At 36.0% G+C, this 21,918-nt stretch overlaps 1 protein-coding gene across 15 annotated transcripts in view; it reads left to right on the top strand.

Moving 5' to 3' along the window:
* The window catches only part of NLGN1 (neuroligin 1), a 431,043-nt gene extending 409,485 nt beyond the window's left edge, over window positions 1–21,558 (top strand). For 10 of the 15 annotated variants that reach the window (XM_085513658.1, XM_085513654.1, XM_085513657.1 and 7 more), the window contains 3 exons: window positions 11,695–11,907; window positions 15,669–16,458; window positions 17,321–21,558. In XM_085513658.1, the coding sequence (XP_085369784.1) occupies window positions 11,695–11,907; window positions 15,669–16,458; window positions 17,321–18,143 (1,826 nt within the window). In that variant the 3' untranslated portion in view covers window positions 18,144–21,558. The remainder of the gene's footprint in view (window positions 1–11,694; window positions 11,908–15,668; window positions 16,459–17,320) is intronic. The other 5 variants (XM_085513659.1, XM_085513656.1, XM_015871908.3 and 2 more) reach the window with 1 other exon arrangement.
* Window positions 21,559–21,918: the final 360 nt, after the last annotated feature.

Raw genomic sequence — 21,918 nt, 5'->3', positions numbered from 1 at the left:
TGTAGTATTGATTAACTGTTAAAAACAAGTTTGCACAGTTTCACTTAACGTGCAAACACTGTGGAAATTGGTGCACTTTGTAGTAGGCCACAAGAATTGTACTGAAATGTTTATTAATGGTAGAATAGAAAACTCTCTGAGCAGGTCCCTCTGCTGTAACATTTATTGCCCCATAGTAGTGCTTGATGTTTTGTCATCTTCTGAGCACTGTTTTCTTATATAAATTTGTTTCTTGGTCAGGGTTAAGAATTTATTCCGTGTGACCTCAGACTCTTTTTCCTTCTCTCAGATTGGCTGCAGGTGGGTTTTATTACCTTTAAGACATTTAATTCCATCTAAATGTGAATAAGTGAAATATTTTGCCCTCCCCATAAAGGAGTCCTCCTACTCAAAGACTGTGTATTGTACTGTACCAAAATATTACTTCATAATTGCAGAGTAGCTTTCAAAAAAAAAAAAAAAGAAAAAAAGAAAAAAAGCACTTTAGATCTTAATATACGTGATAGAAGCACAAAATGCTTTACGTTTGCTTTGTGGTATTTTGTTTGGTTTGTTTTTATTTTCCTCACTTGGGTATTTTCCAAGTTTCAGTTTTCTTGTGGCAAAAAGCTGAAACTAGCCACACTAGATGAGGCTCTTCTTTGATGCTCTCCAATTGGGCAGTATTGCAGAGCTGGCTTCCTACTGTGGACCAAATATAGGAGCAGTAAATGCAAAGTTAGCATCTCTAACAGTATATTTACCTCAGCTGGACACTGGTTGCTGTTAACTTCATTTGTTGCAGAAGTCTTTAAATGTAGAGCAATCTCAGTTATTGAGAGCTGGATGCCATATGTGCACACATTTTTCTTTTCAAAGATTTCCAGAATCTTACTTCAGCTTCCAGTTGCCTCATATACATAATTATCTGAAATATCAATTACTCTGTGCTACCCATTAAGTATTACTTAAGTTAGACGTTTTGTTGGTGCTGTGCATTCATGTAATCGTGTACCCACTTCCTTTGAATGGACAGACTTTCTTTACTTCCCTAGAGTTACTTAGGGAATTGTTACTTAGAATTGCAGTGAGCTTGGCTCGTGTATATGTGTATTTTCAGGTGACATAGTAGCAATGCATTTGATATTGCAGAATGAAAGAATGCAGCATCATATGGAAAATAAGAGGTGTGCATTTACTTGAGGCTGGAAATCTTTCAAAGATTCTCTAGTTGTAATGTAAAAATATTGTCTTTCAGCAACTGAACAAATGTTTGAGATCACTACTGGAAACAGTGCAAGCAATTTTTTGGAGACAAATGATTTAGTCGAGTATGAAGACCAACGTGCTAATAGCATCTGTGTGTGCCCACATATACAAAGTATTTCTTTTCTTACTAATACCTTTAAATGAAGGAATGTAGGCTTTCCTTTTGTGCTATCAAGGTGCTAACTGAAAAACATAACTCAGTCCTACAACGTTTGTGCTCGTGGTGCTCCAGAAGCCTACTCTGAGTTAACTGGTGATTTTTCACAGGCGACATCTAATCTATGAGTATAAATTACTTTGCACTCTTATTATGCCTTAATTGAAGTGCACCAATGTGAAATTGCAATAGATGGAGCTGCAGTGATTTTAGCCTCAATTAACTTTGGGTGGATTTTAGTCTCTTTTCCTTTCCTTTTCTTGAACTAAAGAAGATTATTTGACATCTTGTATTTATTTAAACTGTCACTAGAAAATGTAGGGGCTATGTGTGTGACCAGGTATTCTGTAAGACTGCTCTGAAGAAATACACAGGCTTTGTATGTATATATTTTAATACACATCTTCGATATCCTCACATGTTGTTTAACAGACTTGCAATCAGGGGTGACCAAATCCCTCAGGATCTGAAGCTGGGGAAAAGAGTTTCATAGCAGTCTTCTTGTTGTTTTTGTAAATGGCAGTTTCCATCCCTATAGCATCTACCTTATCCTGTTCTTGACTTTTCTTCAATTCCCTGCCTCTAATTTACAAAATGTGTTGCAGTGCAGCAAAATCATTGCAAAGAAATAAAGCATCTCACCCTATGGAACAGGAAATTCAGACACAGCAGAAAGCAAAACCTGTGCTCAGAGAGGCAGGATGCCCTTGTGAGAATGGAACAGGCATATGGTGATTCCAGTCAGTTCTTATTTACTTCACGTTTTACTGCCACTGATCAATATTTAGCAAAAAAGTTTAGATCTGATGCCTCAGTCTAGATATACATGAATGCTTCTGGTGTTAATGGCAATGAAAGCAGTGTGGGTATCTGTACAGCACAAGTTCATGTATGAAGATCATTGTTTTCAACATGTTTTTGTCACGTGCCTCTCAAAGCTTTCCCTGGTGGCAAAGATAAAGTACATTTGTGTTTGCATTGTGTCTGCACTGCTCAGACTACCAAAGTCAAATTGTACTAGTTTAAGGCTCAGATGTTGTTCAGCTTGCATATTGAAAAGCAAGAAGGCATTCCTGTGATGTTCTGATATGGTTGCTACCTGTATTACTGTGTTCATAAGACTCTCCTGAATTACATATTATCTGAACCATGACTTATATTTAGATAGTCTCCAGTTCTGATTTAAAAATGCAAGTGATGGCATTCTGAATGCAGTTCAGTAAATTGGTCTGATGGTTAATCTTTTCTATTTATTTTCAAATAAGGAGATTTGAGTTCACAGTAAATTAGCACTATAATTTCTGTGTTCTGATTGAAAGATTGCACTTTCAGATAACTGCGGGGCCTCTAACTAGTGATTTGCATATGCAGTTTTACGTGAAGATTTCTGACTCCCCTTTCATCAACTTGTAGAATACATATTAATGTTGATTGGACCCTCATCACACATCTCAATACTGTGAAGAAGTATAAGAAATTATGGTGCTGTCCCTCTCGATGAAACTCATAATTACGATTTTCTTAAATATGAATTTTTCCTACTAGTGAAATTAAATCCAACCTTTTTCTCATCCATACACATATTCAAAACTCTGAAAAACTGAGAGACATTACTGAAAACACGTACTATTACAAAACCAATGTGACCACTGTAAAGCAAAAATGATTTCCAGGCCCAAGTTAGTAAAAGTGGTCTCTGGCGTGGAACAGCTGAAATGCGTGACAGAAACGATGCTTTCAAAATCTGAATTTGAACTATTGTATTCTGAAGTAGCATGCACATATTAAATATTAAACAGCTCATTATATGGCATAAATTTCTCAAATATGTTGGGTAGAGAGATCTCAAGTACCATCTGTGCTATTTTGAAAACAATGAACTCAAATCTTGAATGAAAATGGAGAAGAGACTTTTTTTATGGGCTCAATTTGGATTTTTAAAACTTTGCACATTAAGAATATTAATATTTGTTAACTCTCCACTATAAAACTTTATCCAGGTCTGTAGCTGCTGGCTTGGACTGTATTATCTAACGTTAAAACCTACAGCGCATACTATAGGAAAGATGGGTATATCTTAGTGTCTTGTTTCTGGTTTTGCTCTTGAAAATGGAAAGGCAGGAGTAGAAGACAGATATGGAATACAATGTGCTGAGGGCTACATAATTTTGCATATTGTGCTACTTGAAGTAAACATCACTGGAACAGCTGTGCTCTAAGACTTGGTGAGGCCAAGAATCTCTCCCTTAGGGTATTGCTTTCTTCCACTAAGTCAGAAAGTCAAATGATGGCTTTGGCTGTGGACTTTTCCATTCTCACAGGTAGTCTTTCCTTATCATTTGTGGTTTGGTTAAATATATTTCAATGGATCAGTGTATGTTTGCTTTTTATTATTCCACACTTTATCCTATAATAAGATTTGGCTTTGCCTATGCTGTCTGTTAGTGGCTGTTGATTTTACTTTTATTTTTGTTAAAGTACTCAAAGAAGGTAAATCATAAGCATTGCTATCATATTATCCAGTACTACAGTGTTTTTCATTATCCTGTGAAAATTCTGTATGCAGCTTAAAAATACATTAAACTAAAAGTTGCATCACCCCAGAGCATGACTCAGTTGTGTACGAACAAGTATGAATTTTCCCTTTTGGAAGGCATTAAAGCAGATGTTATCTGCTGGCAACAGAGTTGCTCCTTTTTTCAAAGATGAAAATATTAATAGATATCTACTCCTTTCCCTAGCAAAATATATATTTATATATCTCCTTTTCCCCTCTATTTTTAAAAAAATGAAAAGCAGAGAAATCAAACACACTCCAGCTGCTTTTTGTGGCCACCTATGCCAAATGTCATCCATCAGTTCTTAGGGCTTACTTCTACTTTCTGATATGTGTCAGCACATATCACTTAAAAATCCTTTAAAATGAGTTTCTGCAGCTGTATCCCTGAGACTAGACTTGCCTCCTCCTTTTCTTTTTTTCTCCAACAGCATATCCAGAAATCAGTATTAAAGATCACTTCTTGTGGACTAGCTGTGTTGCTTACACAACTGTTTTAAGGTATCTCTGAGATTATTATCAGACTTTCATTTGACTCTTCAGTAAAGATCATCCGTAATAAGCCACCATAGAGCTGATCTTGTGGGTAATCATTTGGGACTGGCTGTGCTTTGCTTTGAGCACAGGTCTGACAAGCAGAGGGAGGCTGACGCCACTTTATCTGCTCTCCCTGTGTATGAGCTGCCTTCAGAGCCCAGGATCAATGTATGCTTCCCATCCCAGTCCCAAATCTACCACATAGGCTTAGAGTATTGCCTCTACAAGGCTTGTCTCAGCAGTGACCATTCCATAGCAGACATCTGACCTGTACTTTCTATCACCCTGTATCTGACAATCTCAGGATGTGCTATACCCACTGATTGATCACATCTGACGCATGGACTGGGATTGCTTGGGGAGAAGCACCACTATGCCAAAGCTGGGAAACAGCCAGCTTGAGGCCTTAACAACCAATACTGACCTTCTGCTTCTTTCCGCAAAGCATGATCCTGTTAGCAAACATGGGGTTGTTAGGTGTGCATATCATAATGTGAGAGATCACCCACATCAGCCTTCATGTGACATACTGGATGCACAGTGTAAATAAACCACACCAACACCACAATGACCACATGAAGAAGCAGCAGCTAAACCTTTTGAAAGCAATCACCGACATTAAAAATCTCCTCACTGAAATTTTGACATTTTTTTTGCAGCCTTCTGAGAAATCTTGGATTTAAAATCTCCAGCTGCTTCAGTGTCTGCGGCACACTTGCTGAGAGTACCATGAAATATCTAAGCAACTTTCTTCCTGCTGTAAGGGTTGAGGAAAATCATCTTTCAGGGATAGGGAGAAACAAAAAGACAAGATGCAAGCAACTGAAAACTTCCATTGTTTCAAAGAGCCAAAATGAAAGACTGTCCTTTTTGTAGTTTGTGACCGCTTAACGTTAGTTAACTCAGATCTGGTACCCATTGGAGGAGTGTTAAAATTCCAGCAGTAAAGTAGCAGTGCTGAAAAAGCACAGCAGAGTTCTTACACCACCACACACTTTTCTCCATGTATGCTTTCAAACTGCCAAAGGACAAAGGATATAGTTATGTGTTCTTATATAGAGAACTAATTAAGTTCTGTAAATTGTTGACTTTGGTGAAATGGCTAGGAATTTCCAAAAACTGCTTTCTGGAGCAATGGCACAGGCCAGAGAAGTTGGTGCCATTGGGATGTTTAAGCAATGCTTCCTCACAGCTAGAGCTCTTTAAAGCCCAATAAGTGTATGACTTATTGCAGCTGCGGCGCATTTTCGCAGTACGTGTTATTGTTCATACACTTAGTTTTGAGGTTCTGTTTTTACAGTAACAACCTAATTAGGGCAGTTAAAATAGTTGAGCTGGGTGACTGAAGTTATGTGAACAGTGGAAACCACTACTCACAGAAAATTCTTTGTTTCTGAGATGTCTTCCCTAAGTCAGCTGTGCAGTCCATGTTGAAGGGATGCATTTTCTCTCAGTCAGGAAAAAAAATAAAGAAAAAGATAAAAATTCACAGCTTTAGATGCTTTCCAATTGTAATCGCCTCATGTCAAAGGCCTCCCTGGTCTCTCCCATCACTTTGATCATTATTATATAGCACATCCAGCTAAATTTTGTTAGTCACAACTTGATCGTTGCAGAAATTGAAGCCTAACTAACACGTCCCAAAGCAAAGTCATGGGCTTAAAAAATCAGGTCAGGCTATTGATATGGAAGATATTTGATTTATAACATTAATGCATGAGAACAGAGAGTAAGTGCAGTAAATGGTTCATGTCCGCTACATCTTCATTATAGGATACTCTACTCCTTTTAGTTATGTTACCCCTTATCCATTGCTAAAATATGTTATTAATATTAGGAATGGCTGGTCAGGAAAGCAAGGAGCAGTATCATCTGCTCCGTGGATATCACATACATTAACGTTCACAGTGTTGTTGCCCATGTAATACATTGAGATTAGTTAGCTGGTGCAAATTCAAGTGAGATGTCTAAAATGAAAACAAATGTGCTCTTTAAGTTTAACTATATTACTTAAAATTTGCTTATCTTGCTCACATTTCTAACTGAGTAGGTACAGTCTAAAGGGCAACTGAAATTTTCTGTAGATTGCAATTACCATTGAATATTAATAGAGCTTGTCAAGCCAAAGTCCTAGGCAAGTAACCTGCAATCCAAAGGAAATATAAAGCCATCCCTCAAAATGCCCTTTATTCTTCCTCTGTATATTGAACCATTTTTACTTGCACAATACAACGTATTCTTTTAGCAAAATAAAAGATGACATTTTCCACATAGGGATTTGTAACTGGAAATAGCTGAAACACGTACCTAAGCAGGCGAGCAGTTGAGGAGTAGTAATCGTTGCTGCTTTCAGTAATGTAGCTGTTAAGGGAAAGAAAAAAAAAAAAAAGAAAAAGAAAAAGCAGCCCACCTTGAAGCATGTTAGAGCACTTCCTATCACATGTTTTATTTTTAGAGTAGCATTGGCTGCTGTGTATTTTCTGACAGGCACAGCAAGATGTTCTGCACCCTTTTTGCATGCAGGCACAGAGGTTGCTGAGCTTTGAAACACTCCCACGGACAGAACTCATCAGAAGGATGCTTTGGTTCACAGCAATAGGAAACGGCACTTAGGTGTCCACCAGGCCAGGCCAACTCCTGCTGCATCATCAGGCTGTAGTAGTTCCCTTACCCTAGGAAAAAAATCCCTTGTAGCCTTCCTCTCTGCATTAATTTGCATGTTTAAATTAGGTCAGAGCTTAATATAATTGAATCTGCTGAGGTTTTTAACAACATCTTTAAACTTTCACATCTCTATTATTTTATTTACTCTTCAGAAATACTGGAATTGCATTAGAAAATTATTTATCTGAATGGCAAGCATAAATCATTAAATGGGCAGATAAGCCCATACAGCATTAAAATTTATTAAAGCACAAAATACAGAGTCTGGTTGTGGCTCACTCTGTCCATTTGTCGAACAGCCATGTGACAGAGCCATGGTCCAAATGAGTTTAATAAATCTCTTTCTGAACACTCAAAAGACTATGTCCTCACTTCCATAATTCTATTGGCGTCTGCTCCTTTGGAGGAGATAAAAGAAGAGATAACCTGTCTGTTCAGAATATAAAATAGCAATTGTTCAGCTGATGATTGGAATGTTTCCAGTGGAAGAACGTAATTATGGAACAAAATTAGCCCAACTCGACCTTTTTAGAGAATAATAGAAAAATAAGGTGGTGGGTTGTTTTTTTTTTTTGGGTTTTTTTTTTTTTTTTTTTTTTTTTGGGTTTTTTTTTTTTTTTTTTTTTTGTTTGTTTGTTTGTTTGTGTGGGTTTTGGTTTTTTTTTTTTGGAAATGTCTTCCTGAAATCAGCAAAATATAGGAATAATTTATTTTGACATTTTCATTTATTTATTTATTTATTTAACAAGAGTCAGAGATGATGGTGTTCCTGAAGAGATGACGATCCTAGGATGTTATATTATCTCTAGGGGGGGATAATATATTTAATAAATACACCAATGCAGTTGAAAAAGCAGGCATGATTTTTCGGTTTTTTCAGATTTTTCAGAAATTTCAGATGCACAGGCACACACAAGCCATTTCCACCAAAGGCAGTTCACCTCTTGGACTCAAAACTGTTAGCTTAATATCTGCATAGTGCAGTGATCGTGTCCTAGAAATGACACAGATGGAGGAATAGATTTGGTACTGGTTCTTATGGTTTCTATAAAAACTACATTCTGAAATCTCCTCTGTGTATGAAAAGTATTGGTGGAACCTCTGTTTTATCCAAGTGCTAAATAGGAGTAAGCAATTGCTCCACAGACATACAGAATGAGTATGATGATGAATGAGTATGATTTCTCTGTATGTAACTGCAATGAGACACTCCTCACTAAGGGGAAAAAAAGAAAGAAAAGCTTCATCTGTTTTATCAGTCCTATCTCCAATTTCATGGCATTTTGAATGCTTTTAGACCATGCTGATACTATTACATATAAGAAAAAAATGCATGAACAGGTGGTGATATTAACAGGCTTCTTATGCTTTTGAAAATCGAGACAGAAATGTTTCATGTCATGAAAGTCAACATCAATAATCATCCATCTTCTGTGGATGTGGAAGTCAGCCAATGTGGCTCTTGCTGAGGAGGCGTGAGATATTTCTTCTGCATCAGAGCTATTGCTCTGGACACAAGTCATAATTTCTCTAATATAGATGAATGAGGGAAATATTACTAATACTTCCTTTTTTTCTTTTTCTTTTTTTTTTTTTTTTTTTAATAAACTGAAAGCTCCCCCTTCTGGCACATTTCCTGAATTGAATGCAAGAGTTTCTACTTTTAGCAGCAAGAGACATTTCCTCTTCAGCTTTCTTGTTAAGATCCTTTCCACAAAGAATTCTTTAAAACTAGTATATGGATGATTTCCAAAGGATTTCCCATCAAGCTTCAAGGTTTGATGTGAACTCATTTAAAATCAGGGGATTGCTTAAGTCTTCACCTGTAATTTTCAGCTGTTGTTTTACCAGGCAAAGAATTACTTGCTGCCTGTTTTGCTGCATATTATGCAGAATATAGAAAACAACCTGTTCAGAAATCTTGAGTGTTTTCATTTGTTTTTCCTCAAGACTTTCACTGCCATCTATTTTCCTAATGCTCGGAATCACTGAGAATTCTAAAGCATCTTTTCAAACCAACATAGAGCCCTGCTCAGAGCAGACTCTTCCTGAGCCCCAAGAATCTGCAAGGCAGAAAAAAAGGGGAAAAAAATCAGAGAGAGCTGCTTAGGACACAGTTTTAATAACCACTCGTGTCCTGTTGGTGCTTTTGTTTTAAGAAGTGCTGCTTTCATTTTTTTTTTTTAATAATCTCTAAGTCAGCACAATCACTTATGTGCTTCTTGATGAATTGAGATGTCACTGATTTTCCTCAGTCATGTGCTTACATAAGGGATGTATCAGGTTCTCCCAGCATCTGCAACAACAGGATCTGATAGTTCCCATAGATTCACACATTTTAATTTTATTACAGTCACTAGTGCCATCCCTCAGCTCCAAGCAGGCTGACAAAGCAGTCAGACTAGTTAGGAAGCCTTCATTAGATTTGCTGCCATAGGTACAATGACATCGTCTCTCTGCATCTTTAAGAACTGTTTGTGTGGAGACAGGAGTGAATGCTTCTGTGCATATTGGGGCTGGTCCTTTGCATAGGAATGGTTACCAGTTTCTTTGTCTGCATGGAAGGAAATAAACATAGGAAAGTAAAAAAAAGAGAGTAAAATAGCATAATATTTGTCTCAACTGAATACCACATTGTAATAGTAAAATGAGGATGAACTCATTATGAGTTTATTTCTGGGTTTTCCCTGAATACAGTGGTGATATTTTTGTCTATGATAGTGATGCTTCTTACCTTTCTCATGTAGTTAAATAAAGTGTGTCAGTTTTTAGACATAAAATAGTGGTTATTTTATAATCCAGTATCCAACAGTGATTTACAACAGCCACAGTGAACAAAGTATGTCCATTAGTCCTGTACATTAGCTCTGAAAGTGGCAGAATTGATAGCCTGGCACCTTATGCCACTTGCCTGTTTCCTCTCCATGGTAACAAAGATCAGTACTGACCAACCCAAATAAGGCTGTTCACACCAAACATGCCATAGCTCTACAACTGAGGCAGCGATGCCAATTAGCTGTCACTGCACTTCGCAGCAAAGGTCTCTTACTGTAAATGTCTACATAGGAATACCACATTCAAAAGAATACCACGTATAACCTTGCCATTCAAAGTCAAGTAAGAACAATAATAAGGTAACAGATTGCATCCTCCTAATACATATGGATGTAGGTGTGCGCATGCACCTAGCTATCTGCTTGGTAAATTCTTACATTGTATATGTATTCGCATTTCTGTATTTCTTGGTAGAAATGTCTCAAAAGATGTTGTTCTTGTCCTCATGAAGCAATGACAGTCCTCTGAGAAACATGTTATGGTTTAGTATGATAAAAATTGTGACTTTTTAAGTAGGCTGTCTACACTAAAGGGAGTTAAATTGGTATAACTTTAACTAGAGTAGGAGACCCACTAATACATAACTAATGTGAAAATAATTGCTCTAATGGTTGCATTTCTCTTCAAAGCATGTACTGAAAAACAGTTATATTGTTGATTTAGTGACAATTAAATCAGTTTCATATGCAAATGGAGGCACTGGGCTACATCGCAATGCTGGTATTATTTAAACATTTTGTTTTTTAAGCTGAAGAAAATTGGAAATATCAGCTAGTTGGGTCCAAGAGCAAAACAGTGTCTTTTATCAACAGTGATTCTCACCAGTCTTTATTGTCCACCATTTATTCAGTAGTCTCTAATGACAGAAGTAATGGCGGTAAGAAATGCCAGGCCACTGCTGAGAGTAAAGCGTAAAATAGTCATTCCTGTACCTGATGTGTTGCATTGTTTTTCTTCCAATAGAAATAAAAGGAAGCAATTCCTGTGCTCTTCTGATTGCCCCTGAGCTCTTATCTTCTTGATGTTAAGGGGACACAGAAACAGCTTAAATTGTCTTTATCCTTTTAATGTAGATTCAATTAATTGAGGTTAATGACTATGTGCTGGAACTTGGGGAGTTGAGTTCATTTCTCAATGCAGTCTGTCCTGTCACACTAGCTGTGTTTTTAGGGGGAGAAAAAGAAGATAGAAGAAAAAAAAAAAAAAAGGAAGAAAATGAATATTGTGTTATTGTGATTTAACTGAACACAATATACAAAGAAGCGGAGTTATTGCCTCTCGGGCAGGAACAAAGCTGTCAGATATATCTGCAGAAGTGCAATACACAGTTGACCAACCCCTTAAAAATGCTTTCATCACATCTGTTTGCTAAATCTTTATTCTTTAACTTAGTGTAATCAGCACAGAGTCTTTGGGAGTAGTAAATTGTGACCTGTTAGTACTTTGATGAACACTTAGCCTGTGATGTTTCTTCATCTTCTCTACATTAATATATCATGGCCAAAAGAGTGAACACCAAAGGAGTTATTCCAGGAGGAGTGCAAAATTGCAAACTGCTGTCTAGTGAATATGGAAAATGATGCAATTGCATGATGCTTAACTTCATGTACCTTTAAAGTATTACCTAGAAAACTGCAGAAAGATTAGTCAGAAGAGTACTTCTCTAACCCTTTTGTTTTTTCACTTCCATTCACAGGATTTTTGAGCACTGGGGACCAAGCAGCAAAAGGAAACTATGGCCTCCTTGATCTAATTCAAGCTTTGCGATGGACTAGTGAAAATATTGGGTTCTTTGGTGGTGACCCATTAAGAATAACTGTTTTTGGATCTGGTGCAGGCGGTTCATGCGTCAATCTGTTGACTTTATCCCATTATTCTGAAGGTAACCGTTGGAGCAATTCAACCAAAGGTATTATGCAGGTTGCAAATTTTGACAATTTTGGTGTCTGCATGCCACCACCATTAGTACTATGTGATGCTCTGTATATTCCCTTTGTTCTATGAATACTTGAGTTCAGCTCAGTATTAAGCAAACTTTCTGAAGGCTGTACTTAGCCGCCTTCTCCCTCAGCTCTTCTGTGCATGTTTAAATTTTGGGTCACTTTCTTCTTTTTCCTAAGGAGCTTTGTTGAAATGCTTTATAGCAGACTTCTGAACAGCATATGCTCAGTGTATCAGTTTTGTCTCTCTTCTTTCCTACCTAAGGGTGTCCTTTTTGGAAAACCAGTCAGTCATGCTCACAGTAGATGAGGTCGTCTATATTCAGATAATCATGAAAGGCAAGTTTAGTTTCTCATGAGGAGCAGAATTTAAGGAAAACTAAAAAGACACAGTTTCTCTTTTCAGGCTTACAACTAAAATACTTAAAAACTTTTATTTTGTGTGAAGGAGAAGAGTACTTAGTTCAGAAATCTTTGGTCTGAAACTGCATAAGCTTCACTTGCTGTCATCTAATAAAAAGAATGGTTGAATGTCTAGCATGCATGATCCAAAATTGTCAAAGCATCCAAGTTTCAAATGGATTTTCTTCTATATCTTTTTCTATTCCATAACTAACACCTTTTCTCTCTACTTGAACCAGACAGCAGGAAATTAAAAACATGCTGTTTGAGGCCCCCGATTTTTTATTCCATAAGCTTAGTATCAAAGTTCCACATGGTTTTTCTCATTTGCATGGCTATTGCTTATTGATCACATTATTTCTGTCTCGCTGTTTTCACAAGTAAATCTGTATTGTTTATTTTTATGAAGGAAATCACACTGTCACTGGGCGTACAATCCCACACTGGTTTATATTGTAGTATCTTCATGGAGGACTAATTGGCCAGTCATAAAGCAATAATTCCAGTGAGATGAAAAGAGCTGTATTTACCCAACGCTGTGATACAGAAGCTACTGAGGTTCAATGAAAATGATTTAGCTTAAAGCTGAATGAGACCTTGTTTCTCTTCTTCCTCTTTCTTAATCTTAATCGTGGAATCATAGAATATCCCAAGTTGGAAGGGACCCAAAAGGATGATGGAGTCCAACTCCTGGGTCCACACAGGACCACACAAAAACAGACCATAATATTTTCCAAAGAAATTTTGTTGCAAATTGTTAACCAGTCTCTTTCATAAGATGCAAATTCAGTTGCTCTCTTTGCTCCATTTTCCTTTGGAAAGATCACTTGGTAACTGAGGGGACACATTCAGCCCCTTTTCAAGATGGTGCTGTTCAGTGCTGCCCATCTGCAAGTGGGCAGAACACTCATCTTTAGAAAGCACTCTGAAAATGTAGATGAATAAATGCAAATTGCAAATTATTACTATTTATTTGGTAAGCTTTTGAACAGAAATCACAAAGCAATATGGTCTGCTGAGCATTTAAATCTTGCCATCAGTTTGAAGCCCGTAAGCTATAATAATCATACACATTATCAGATAAAAATATATTTCTCCTTCCTGTGAGATACAGATCTGACAGAATGAAAATAATTTTTCACAGCATTATTCATTTCTTAACCAAGTAGTTTGAGATGAGGGATATTTCCTTAAGAATTCTTCACTAGAAGGGAGGAGTTTTAGTTTCAGTTCCTAAGATAACTTTATGGCCATAAGACTTGACCACTTTTACTTAATGCAGTGTTTAATGTTTGTATGCACTTAGCAAGCCATTGTGTTTAAAGAAGCATTTTTTAATACGTAGCTTACTCTTTCTGTCCTTGTTCAGAGATATTTAATAAAGCAATAAAAAGAGATTTATACGATATGCAAAAAGAAACATTATGAACTAGCATGAAATACATGTTTGTGAAAATTCAGTTTTTTCATTTTCTTACAATTATTACAATGCCTGGATCATCTGTGGTAATTCCTCTGACTTTGAACTGATTTATACTAGCTCAATATCTGACCTTGTAAACATGCAAATATATTTTTACGTGCTTTATAGCTCCAGCTCTTTCTTATTTTTTACTCATTTCTTGCAAGGAAATAATATCTTACATACGACTTCTCATAAATTTAAGTAGAAGCTTGAGTTTATACCTATCTTATTTTAAGACTTGGATTTCACTTTAATACAGTCTAAAAGGATTTGAAAATTCCTCAGAAGCTTGTAAAATGTTTCCTGACAGCAATTGATTCTTATTAACTTACGAATGCACAGAATCTGGTACTGCAATACAGTTTATAAAGACATGTCTCTGACTTGTTTAAATTAAGAGAAAACAGAAGTATGTAATTTTATTATTTTTTTAATCAATAGAAATTACCTATCCAAGTATAAGTGTCGTGTTTTGCATTATTGAAATCGAGTTCTGAAGTTAGCTGAGTACCTTAGCTCTAGTTCCTTTTGTGAAAATACCCAGCTCTTCATCAAACATGGGCCAGAATATACATCTCGAGCAAAATTAACTAAGTGAGGCCAGACGTTATTTCCTGTCAGTTCCTGACCAAAGTCAGTGGAATTACTCTGGGTGCAAACATAAGTCAAACCTAATTCTGAGCTATATTTCTTATGTCAAGTACGACTTACATCTGCAATGGACCATTTTGTGTTACTCATATTGATCAAATTTTCTGCCTTTTGTTACACTCAAAATTTCTTTCAGAAATGGGACCGCCCTCTCCAGAGTGAGTGGGAAAAAGAAAAAGCCCAAAATGAAAGGAGTACATGAGATATAGGAATAAGGCTGGAGTCTTCACCATGTTAAAGTCAATAGCAAAAAAGTTAATTGATTTATTGACCACAAGAGGGGTGCGGCTTTACTTCATAGCACACTCAACAATGCTTATGGAGGGGAGAGGAAAAGGTCAATTTTAAAACATTTCTTATTTCTATGAGTAGAATTCCTGATCCAGAATGCTAGTTAAATCAGCAGAAATTCAAATTAGTTGCACTGAAGTTCTTGGGATTTGCTACAAGTTTACATACAGAGCTGGTTCGTACTCTCTTTCCTAAATGAATACCTGAACATATGCTCAAATCTCCAAATTACAAAGCTAAGTACTGTAAAATATACATTTTTCATGTTTCTTGTATGATCACTATAAACATTCATTAAAAAAAGAATTTACAAGGAAGGATCTTGACTCTCAGACACATATAAATTTAATAGCTGCCTAGTACCTGCTCATCCATTGCTCCAAAACATTAACTTTTGCTGTAATATACAATTCAAATACACTGTACCTCTCAAACCAGGTTTAATCCCAAGGAGAAAGTGAAATAGCAGTATATTAGTTTTATTTGATACATAACCATATACATGCATGCTGATGATGGCTTGAAGAGACTTCCTGGCTTTTTCTCCAGCCTATAAAGTGCTTTAAAGGCAGGAATTTCTTTCATGCCAATAGTATTACTCTACACAAGGCAATGCTACTTCTTTTTCTTTCTGAGTTCCTTTTGAAAGTCTTATCTTCAGCTGGACTACACAAAGGTAGAATCGTTTGCTTCAGTTTCTGCACATACTGTGTTTATTTTGTAGACATTACCTGTAGACTTAACGGCAGCCAGATCTCATCATCTTGTGTATTTATCTATTACTAAGATTGTTTTTAATAATTATTATTTTCATTTTTTTTGGTTAAAATTGACTATTGTTTCAAAGAACTTCTTTGAGTCTTTCAAGTATTTAGCTGTTTCAAGGTCACTTCAGTAGTTTTAAAATATTTCTCCCCACAGGACTTTTTCAAAGAGCGATAGCTCAAAGTGGAACAGCACTCTCCAGCTGGGCGGTTAGTTTTCAGCCTGCAAAATACGCCAGGATGCTGGCTACAAAAGTTGGTTGCAACATGTCAGACACTGTAGAACTGGTAGAATGTCTACAGAAGAAGCCTTATAGAGAACTTGTTGACCAGGACATTCAACCAGCTAGATACCATATAGCCTTTGGACCAGTAATTGATGGTGATGTGATACCAGATGATCCTCAGATATTGATGGAACAAGGAGAATTCCTCAATTACGACATCATGCTGGGAGTTAATCAAGGCGAAGGGTTAAAATTTGTTGAAAATATTGTGGATAGTGAAGATGGCATATCAGCCAGTGATTTTGACTTTGCAGTTTCTAATTTTGTTGATAACCTGTATGGATACCCTGAAGGCAAAGATATATTGAGGGAAACTATTAAATTTATGTACACCGACTGGGCAGATCGACACAATCCTGAGACCAGAAGGAAAACACTACTGGCTTTGTTTACTGATCACCAATGGGTTGCACCAGCAGTGGCCACAGCAGATCTTCACTCAAATTTTGGATCGCCTACATATTTCTATGCCTTTTACCATCATTGCCAGACAGATCAGGTACCTGCGTGGGCAGATGCAGCCCATGGAGATGAGGTTCCTTATGTACTGGGAATCCCCATGATTGGTCCTACTGAATTATTTCCTTGTAATTTCTCCAAAAATGATGTCATGCTAAGTGCAGTAGTGATGACATACTGGACAAACTTCGCTAAAACTGGGTGAGTACCAGATAATGAATAATTTTGTATACAAGCGCTGCATATAAATAAGCAATGCTTTCTCTTGAATATCTCCCTTGGAAATACTTACAGACAAGTAAGAAATTAAGAATTGGGTTGCATAGCTTTGTAATGTCATTGAGTTCACTTACACATTCTGGCAAAGGAGGGAAAAATATCTTTGTGAGTAACCTGAATGAAGAAATTTTAAACACAGCGTACACAAAATCATTTAAGGGTTCCCCAGAAAAGTAATAAATTGAGTATTTAAAATATGCATGTGGTTAAAACTGTTTTACATTAATACATCTAACTAAAAAAATATGTGACTCGGAACTTGAGAGGTTTTGGCCTTTTTAACAAATCCTGCTTTTAGTGGTAGCTCAAAATACTTCTCCACCTTTGGCCATTGGAGTCTAAGTCAGTATGTGTTACATTGAGTTATGCCCTGCTGTGGTCTTTTGCCTCTAGAAGATCACAGATACTGTGTGTGAACTGAAATGCTGTGATTCAGGTTACTAAAATGAAAACAGAAAATGCTTAATGGCCTCTCACACTGGTCTCTTGTAGGCGTTTGCCCACATCACCACACTTCTGGCAGTTTTTCCTCAGAAGTAAAAGATTTGTGTGAGTGATACTATCATTTTGTAGAAATAGAGAAGTGATGAATTCTATGTAACAAAAGATTATATATGGTTCATTTACATAATACTGTATCTAACCAGGATTAATAAGAGTTCTTTTTTTAAGAAATAGTATGCTGCTCTGTCCAAAGTAAGGCAGACATAAACATTAAGTATAAAGTGCTAATTTTAAATTTCCTTTTGAAATACTGTATAAAATTTGAGATTTTCTTTTGTAGTGACCCAAATCAACCAGTGCCACAAGATACAAAATTCATCCATACAAAACCAAATCGTTTTGAAGAAGTAGCATGGACCAGATATTCTCAGAAAGACCAGCTGTATCTTCACATTGGATTAAAACCACGAGTTAAAGAACATTATAGGGCCAATAAAGTGAACCTTTGGTTGGAACTGGTACCTCATCTGCACAATCTTAACGACATTTCACAGTATACCTCTACCACAACTAAAGTGCCATCAACAGATAATACTTTCAGACCAACAAGGAAAAATTCAGTTTCTGTTACTTCAGCCTTTCCTACAGCCAAACAAGATGATCCCAAACAGCAACCAAGCCCATTTTCAGTGGATCAAAGGGACTATTCAACAGAATTGAGTGTTACTATTGCAGTTGGTGCATCTTTACTCTTCCTGAACATTTTGGCCTTTGCAGCACTGTACTACAAAAAGGACAAGCGGAGACATGATGTTCATAGGAGATGTAGCCCACAACGTACTACTACCAATGATCTCACCCATGCACAAGAAGAGGAGATAATGTCCCTCCAAATGAAGCACACTGACTTGGATCATGAATGTGAGTCCATCCATCCACATGAGGTGGTTCTCAGGACCGCCTGTCCCCCAGACTACACGCTAGCTATGAGAAGGTCTCCTGATGATATTCCCCTAATGACGCCCAACACCATCACAATGATCCCCAACACTATACCAGGGATTCAACCCTTACACACATTCAATACATTTACCGGAGGACAGAACAATACTCTGCCCCATCCTCATCCCCACCCCCATTCACACTCAACAACCAGGGTATAGCCAGACAAGATGAAACAAACTTTATTTTTTGATGGATTACAGTAGGTGATATTACTGAAGATTACTTGGCTTTCAACCTACAAGACTCTTACTATTTAAATATGGAGGAATATTATGTGAATATACATATCAAGAACTTTTGGGGTTTTGAGAAAAAAAGAAAAAGAAAAAAAAAAAAGAATTGTACATATATAAAATGAACTTAAGAAACAAAAACAAACAAACAAAAAACCACCCAACTGTTTGCAATTGCTTGAAGCAGTTGTCCTGAATGATACTTTTTCGTTCACATTCAAGTATTAATTTTCTGAAGATTTGAGTTACATAATGGAATTAGGCATGTGCAACACAAACAGGAAAGAACAAAGACTGAAAATTTTAAAAACCTATAAATATGCACAAGGGACACACTAATGGAATGTCAGATAATTTTCACCAGTTTTTATTTGGACCTGTTTTATTGTGTAGACCATATTTACATATTTGAATAAGTACACAAAGCACCAGTGCTGTTAAGGCCTTAGGAAGGGGCTCATGCTGAGATCTGCCAGTCAGACAAAGAAGTTTTACAGCCTGGCAGGTACAACATTATCACTTAAGTGCTGTCAGTATAAAAGTTGTGGGAATAAAAGAAACTGGATATTTTTAGCACGATGTGCATGATAATTTATATGCTTGGTGGCTGTGCTGCTGATTAAGCCGTAATTAAAATTCTTCTCATCCCATTGGAGTTTTTAATAGAAGCTTTCTCCATCAATTGGCACAACCTAAAGAAGTTTTTGAAAGGGGCAAAAGTAATTACAGTGAAATATTTCATAGTAATTTCAGTAAAAGAAGGAATTGCAACAGTTCTAAAAGGTATTTTTGGAATTCTAGGTATGCAGTGGTGAAAACTCACTGGTTTGAATCCCAGAAAAAAAATCTATTTTATTAATGTTGTTTTCCTTTTCCACCTAAATAATGTCTAACATTAACATAGTTGTAACTCTGATGGAAGATCCTGTGGTGAAGGATTTATGATTTTCTGTGATTTAGTTACAATATATTTAGATCAAATTGGTGAGGTAAAGTGTGTCCAAAGATTGAATTGCAATGATATTTTGCAATATAAAAACGCCCCAATATTATCACTCTGGTTACACCTCTCAGTTTATTGTTTGAACTCATGTTGCATGTTACAGAGTTTACTTCTTATAATACTTTAATATAAAGTTGATTCCCTTTTCGCTCTATGTTAGCCATTTAAATTAATTCTGTAGACCAAAAGAAAAATGTTTGTAAGAACGGGGAGAGAGCCAAAATCTGGAAATTTTAAAATCTGAATACTACGTATGTTTGTGTGATTTGAAATGAGTGTTCTAAAATGAAAAGAAATTTTTCATTCCCTGTTGCTTTCCAGTAATTATATACCACAGTCCTTTCAAAATGTTTGTATATGTAATCAGATGTACATTTATATAAAAGAAATAATTCAGATGGACTTAAGAGCACATCCCTGATAAATACTTTCTCTCTTACCTGTACTATATTTCTATTAGACTAAAGTTATGTGATTTTTTTTTACATTTTTTCAAATTACTAGCAATTTTGATAGTTTGTAAGATAATGCAAAGAACTTTCTCTGACAAACTAACTGCAGTAACAGAAACATTTCTTTTCAGTTACTCTTTTTCAAGAATGAAAGCTTATTACACGAAAAAAAAAATAATAAATTGTATACTACTTGATGGAAAATTACTTTGTACTTCTTGGCCATATTACTGGTCACTGAGTGAAATAAAGATAATCTGGATAACGAATATTATTCCAATGCTAAGAGACCTGATCTTTGCTCATTAAAGAGCTAAAATGTTTATTGCTGTTTTGTCATTTTTTAATGAAGTAATGGTAACTGTCTCAAATAAAGAGTAATATCTTAAGACCAGTCTGGTTTTTGAAGACATGGACATGCCGTCTACAATTAACAGAAATTCATGATTACAGGCTAGTCCCAGCTACCATAATATCTTCCAAAAGTACCACCTTTATGTAATACAAAGAAATCTCTCCTGTCATTTTTAGGAAGAAGTTCAAAATATAAATATGAGGACCAAAAAAGAAAGCCATTGAACAGGCCTAATTGGAATAAAGTTGTGGAAGTCCACAACAGAACAATTTCACCTTGGTTTTATTTGGATGTGTTAACATTGATGGAACAACCTCTGGGAAGTTCAAAGCCCATTTGCCAACATCAAGCACAAAAACATTAAAACTGAAGCTGTAATCAAAAGAAAATGCTGTGATTTCAGTCATTTTGTTTTACTAGAAAATCCCACGATTGAAATCTATGTATTTAATGAGTGTATCTCTCAGTCCCCAGTGTTAAATTAAGATCTTTTGGTAGAGGCAAAAACAGCTTTGTCTTCAAAATCCAGAGCGGTCTGTGTGCAATTTCTGCCTGATGTGGTTGTGCTTTTAGACTGTGACCTGCCAATGTAAACCAATAAAAAATTGTCTGCCATCTGATAATTATTGTTTAATAGGAAGATTGTATTTTGCTATGTTGATGAACAAAACAACAACAACAACAACAAAAAAAACCCACAAAAATATTGATGGCCATAAAACAGGATATTAATGAAATATGATTTTATGTGCTTTTCTTAACTTTATCAAAACCAAAATAACTTTATACTATAGTTTATTTGTGGCCATATATCTATATATCTCTATATATACAGTATCTGGTAATTGTTTACTTTTATTAGTTACAAAATAAATGATTTAGGTAAACCAAGAATGACACTACACTTTATTTTTGTCAACCAACAGTATTTAAAATGTCTAAGATGAAGTCAATGATACAAATTTTGTCAGTCCTGTTTGAAAATAAGTTTACGTACAATGCAGATACTGTGAATGATATTTTAATGGCTACTTCACATCACAGCAGCTGGCCTTCCAGAAAGGAGATGGTTTCCCACATCTTAAGATGACATTAAGAAAAACCAAGAGATGTTTTAGAGCTGAAACATAATAAAAATAGAGGAAATGGTTTGGGAATGTCATCGTTATGCTTCATGGAATATGTTTGTTCTTTTGAAAACATTTATCCATTTGATTTATTTCCACAGTAGCCTCCAAGAAAACAAAATCAAGTGTGGTATTTTATTTCTTGTATCATCCTTGGACCAGATTTCCAATAAAATGAAGATATTAGTTGATCTTTGGAAATTCAGTAAAAATATAAAAAGCCTGCATTTACTGCTTTTACAGTTTTGTAAATATGTTTGCAGACCTCTGAAAGGAAATGTATTCTACCAATTTGAGAAAAAAAAATGACCATGGAATCGTTGTCTCATTTACCTATTAAAATTACAGGCAATATAATGTGCTGTGCTATATTTCTAGGAGAAATAAAGCAGATAAAAATGCATTTTGCTCAATGGTATCTTAGTTGGTTCTATGTGGTATCCTGCACCCACAGAAGAGCCGTAGGGCATGGATGAACTAACTGAAGTAAGATTCCATAGGAAAATGTACTTGTTTTAGTTATCTGCACTAAGTATGGCCTCCTGTGTTACAGAAATGTAATTACCAGATTTTTTGGTTATGGAAACATGCTGAAAACAGGAAAAATAGAGGTCTAGCTTGTAAAAATGTTGCAGCCTTAGAGACACCACTGCACAGAAATACTGGGATTTCTGTTGTCATCTTCACTAAGAGGTGATAACTGAATTCCTAAGAAACTGCCAAACATCTTAGCATTCCTTTGTTGTTTTGACGTTGTTTTTTC

The sequence above is a fragment of the Coturnix japonica genome, chromosome 12 (genome assembly GCF_054131305.1).
Source record: "Coturnix japonica strain WE chromosome 12, WE-NBRP24, whole genome shotgun sequence".
Lineage (NCBI taxonomy): Eukaryota > Metazoa > Chordata > Aves > Galliformes > Phasianidae > Coturnix > Coturnix japonica.
This window is presented reverse-complemented; position numbering and strand designations above follow the sequence as displayed.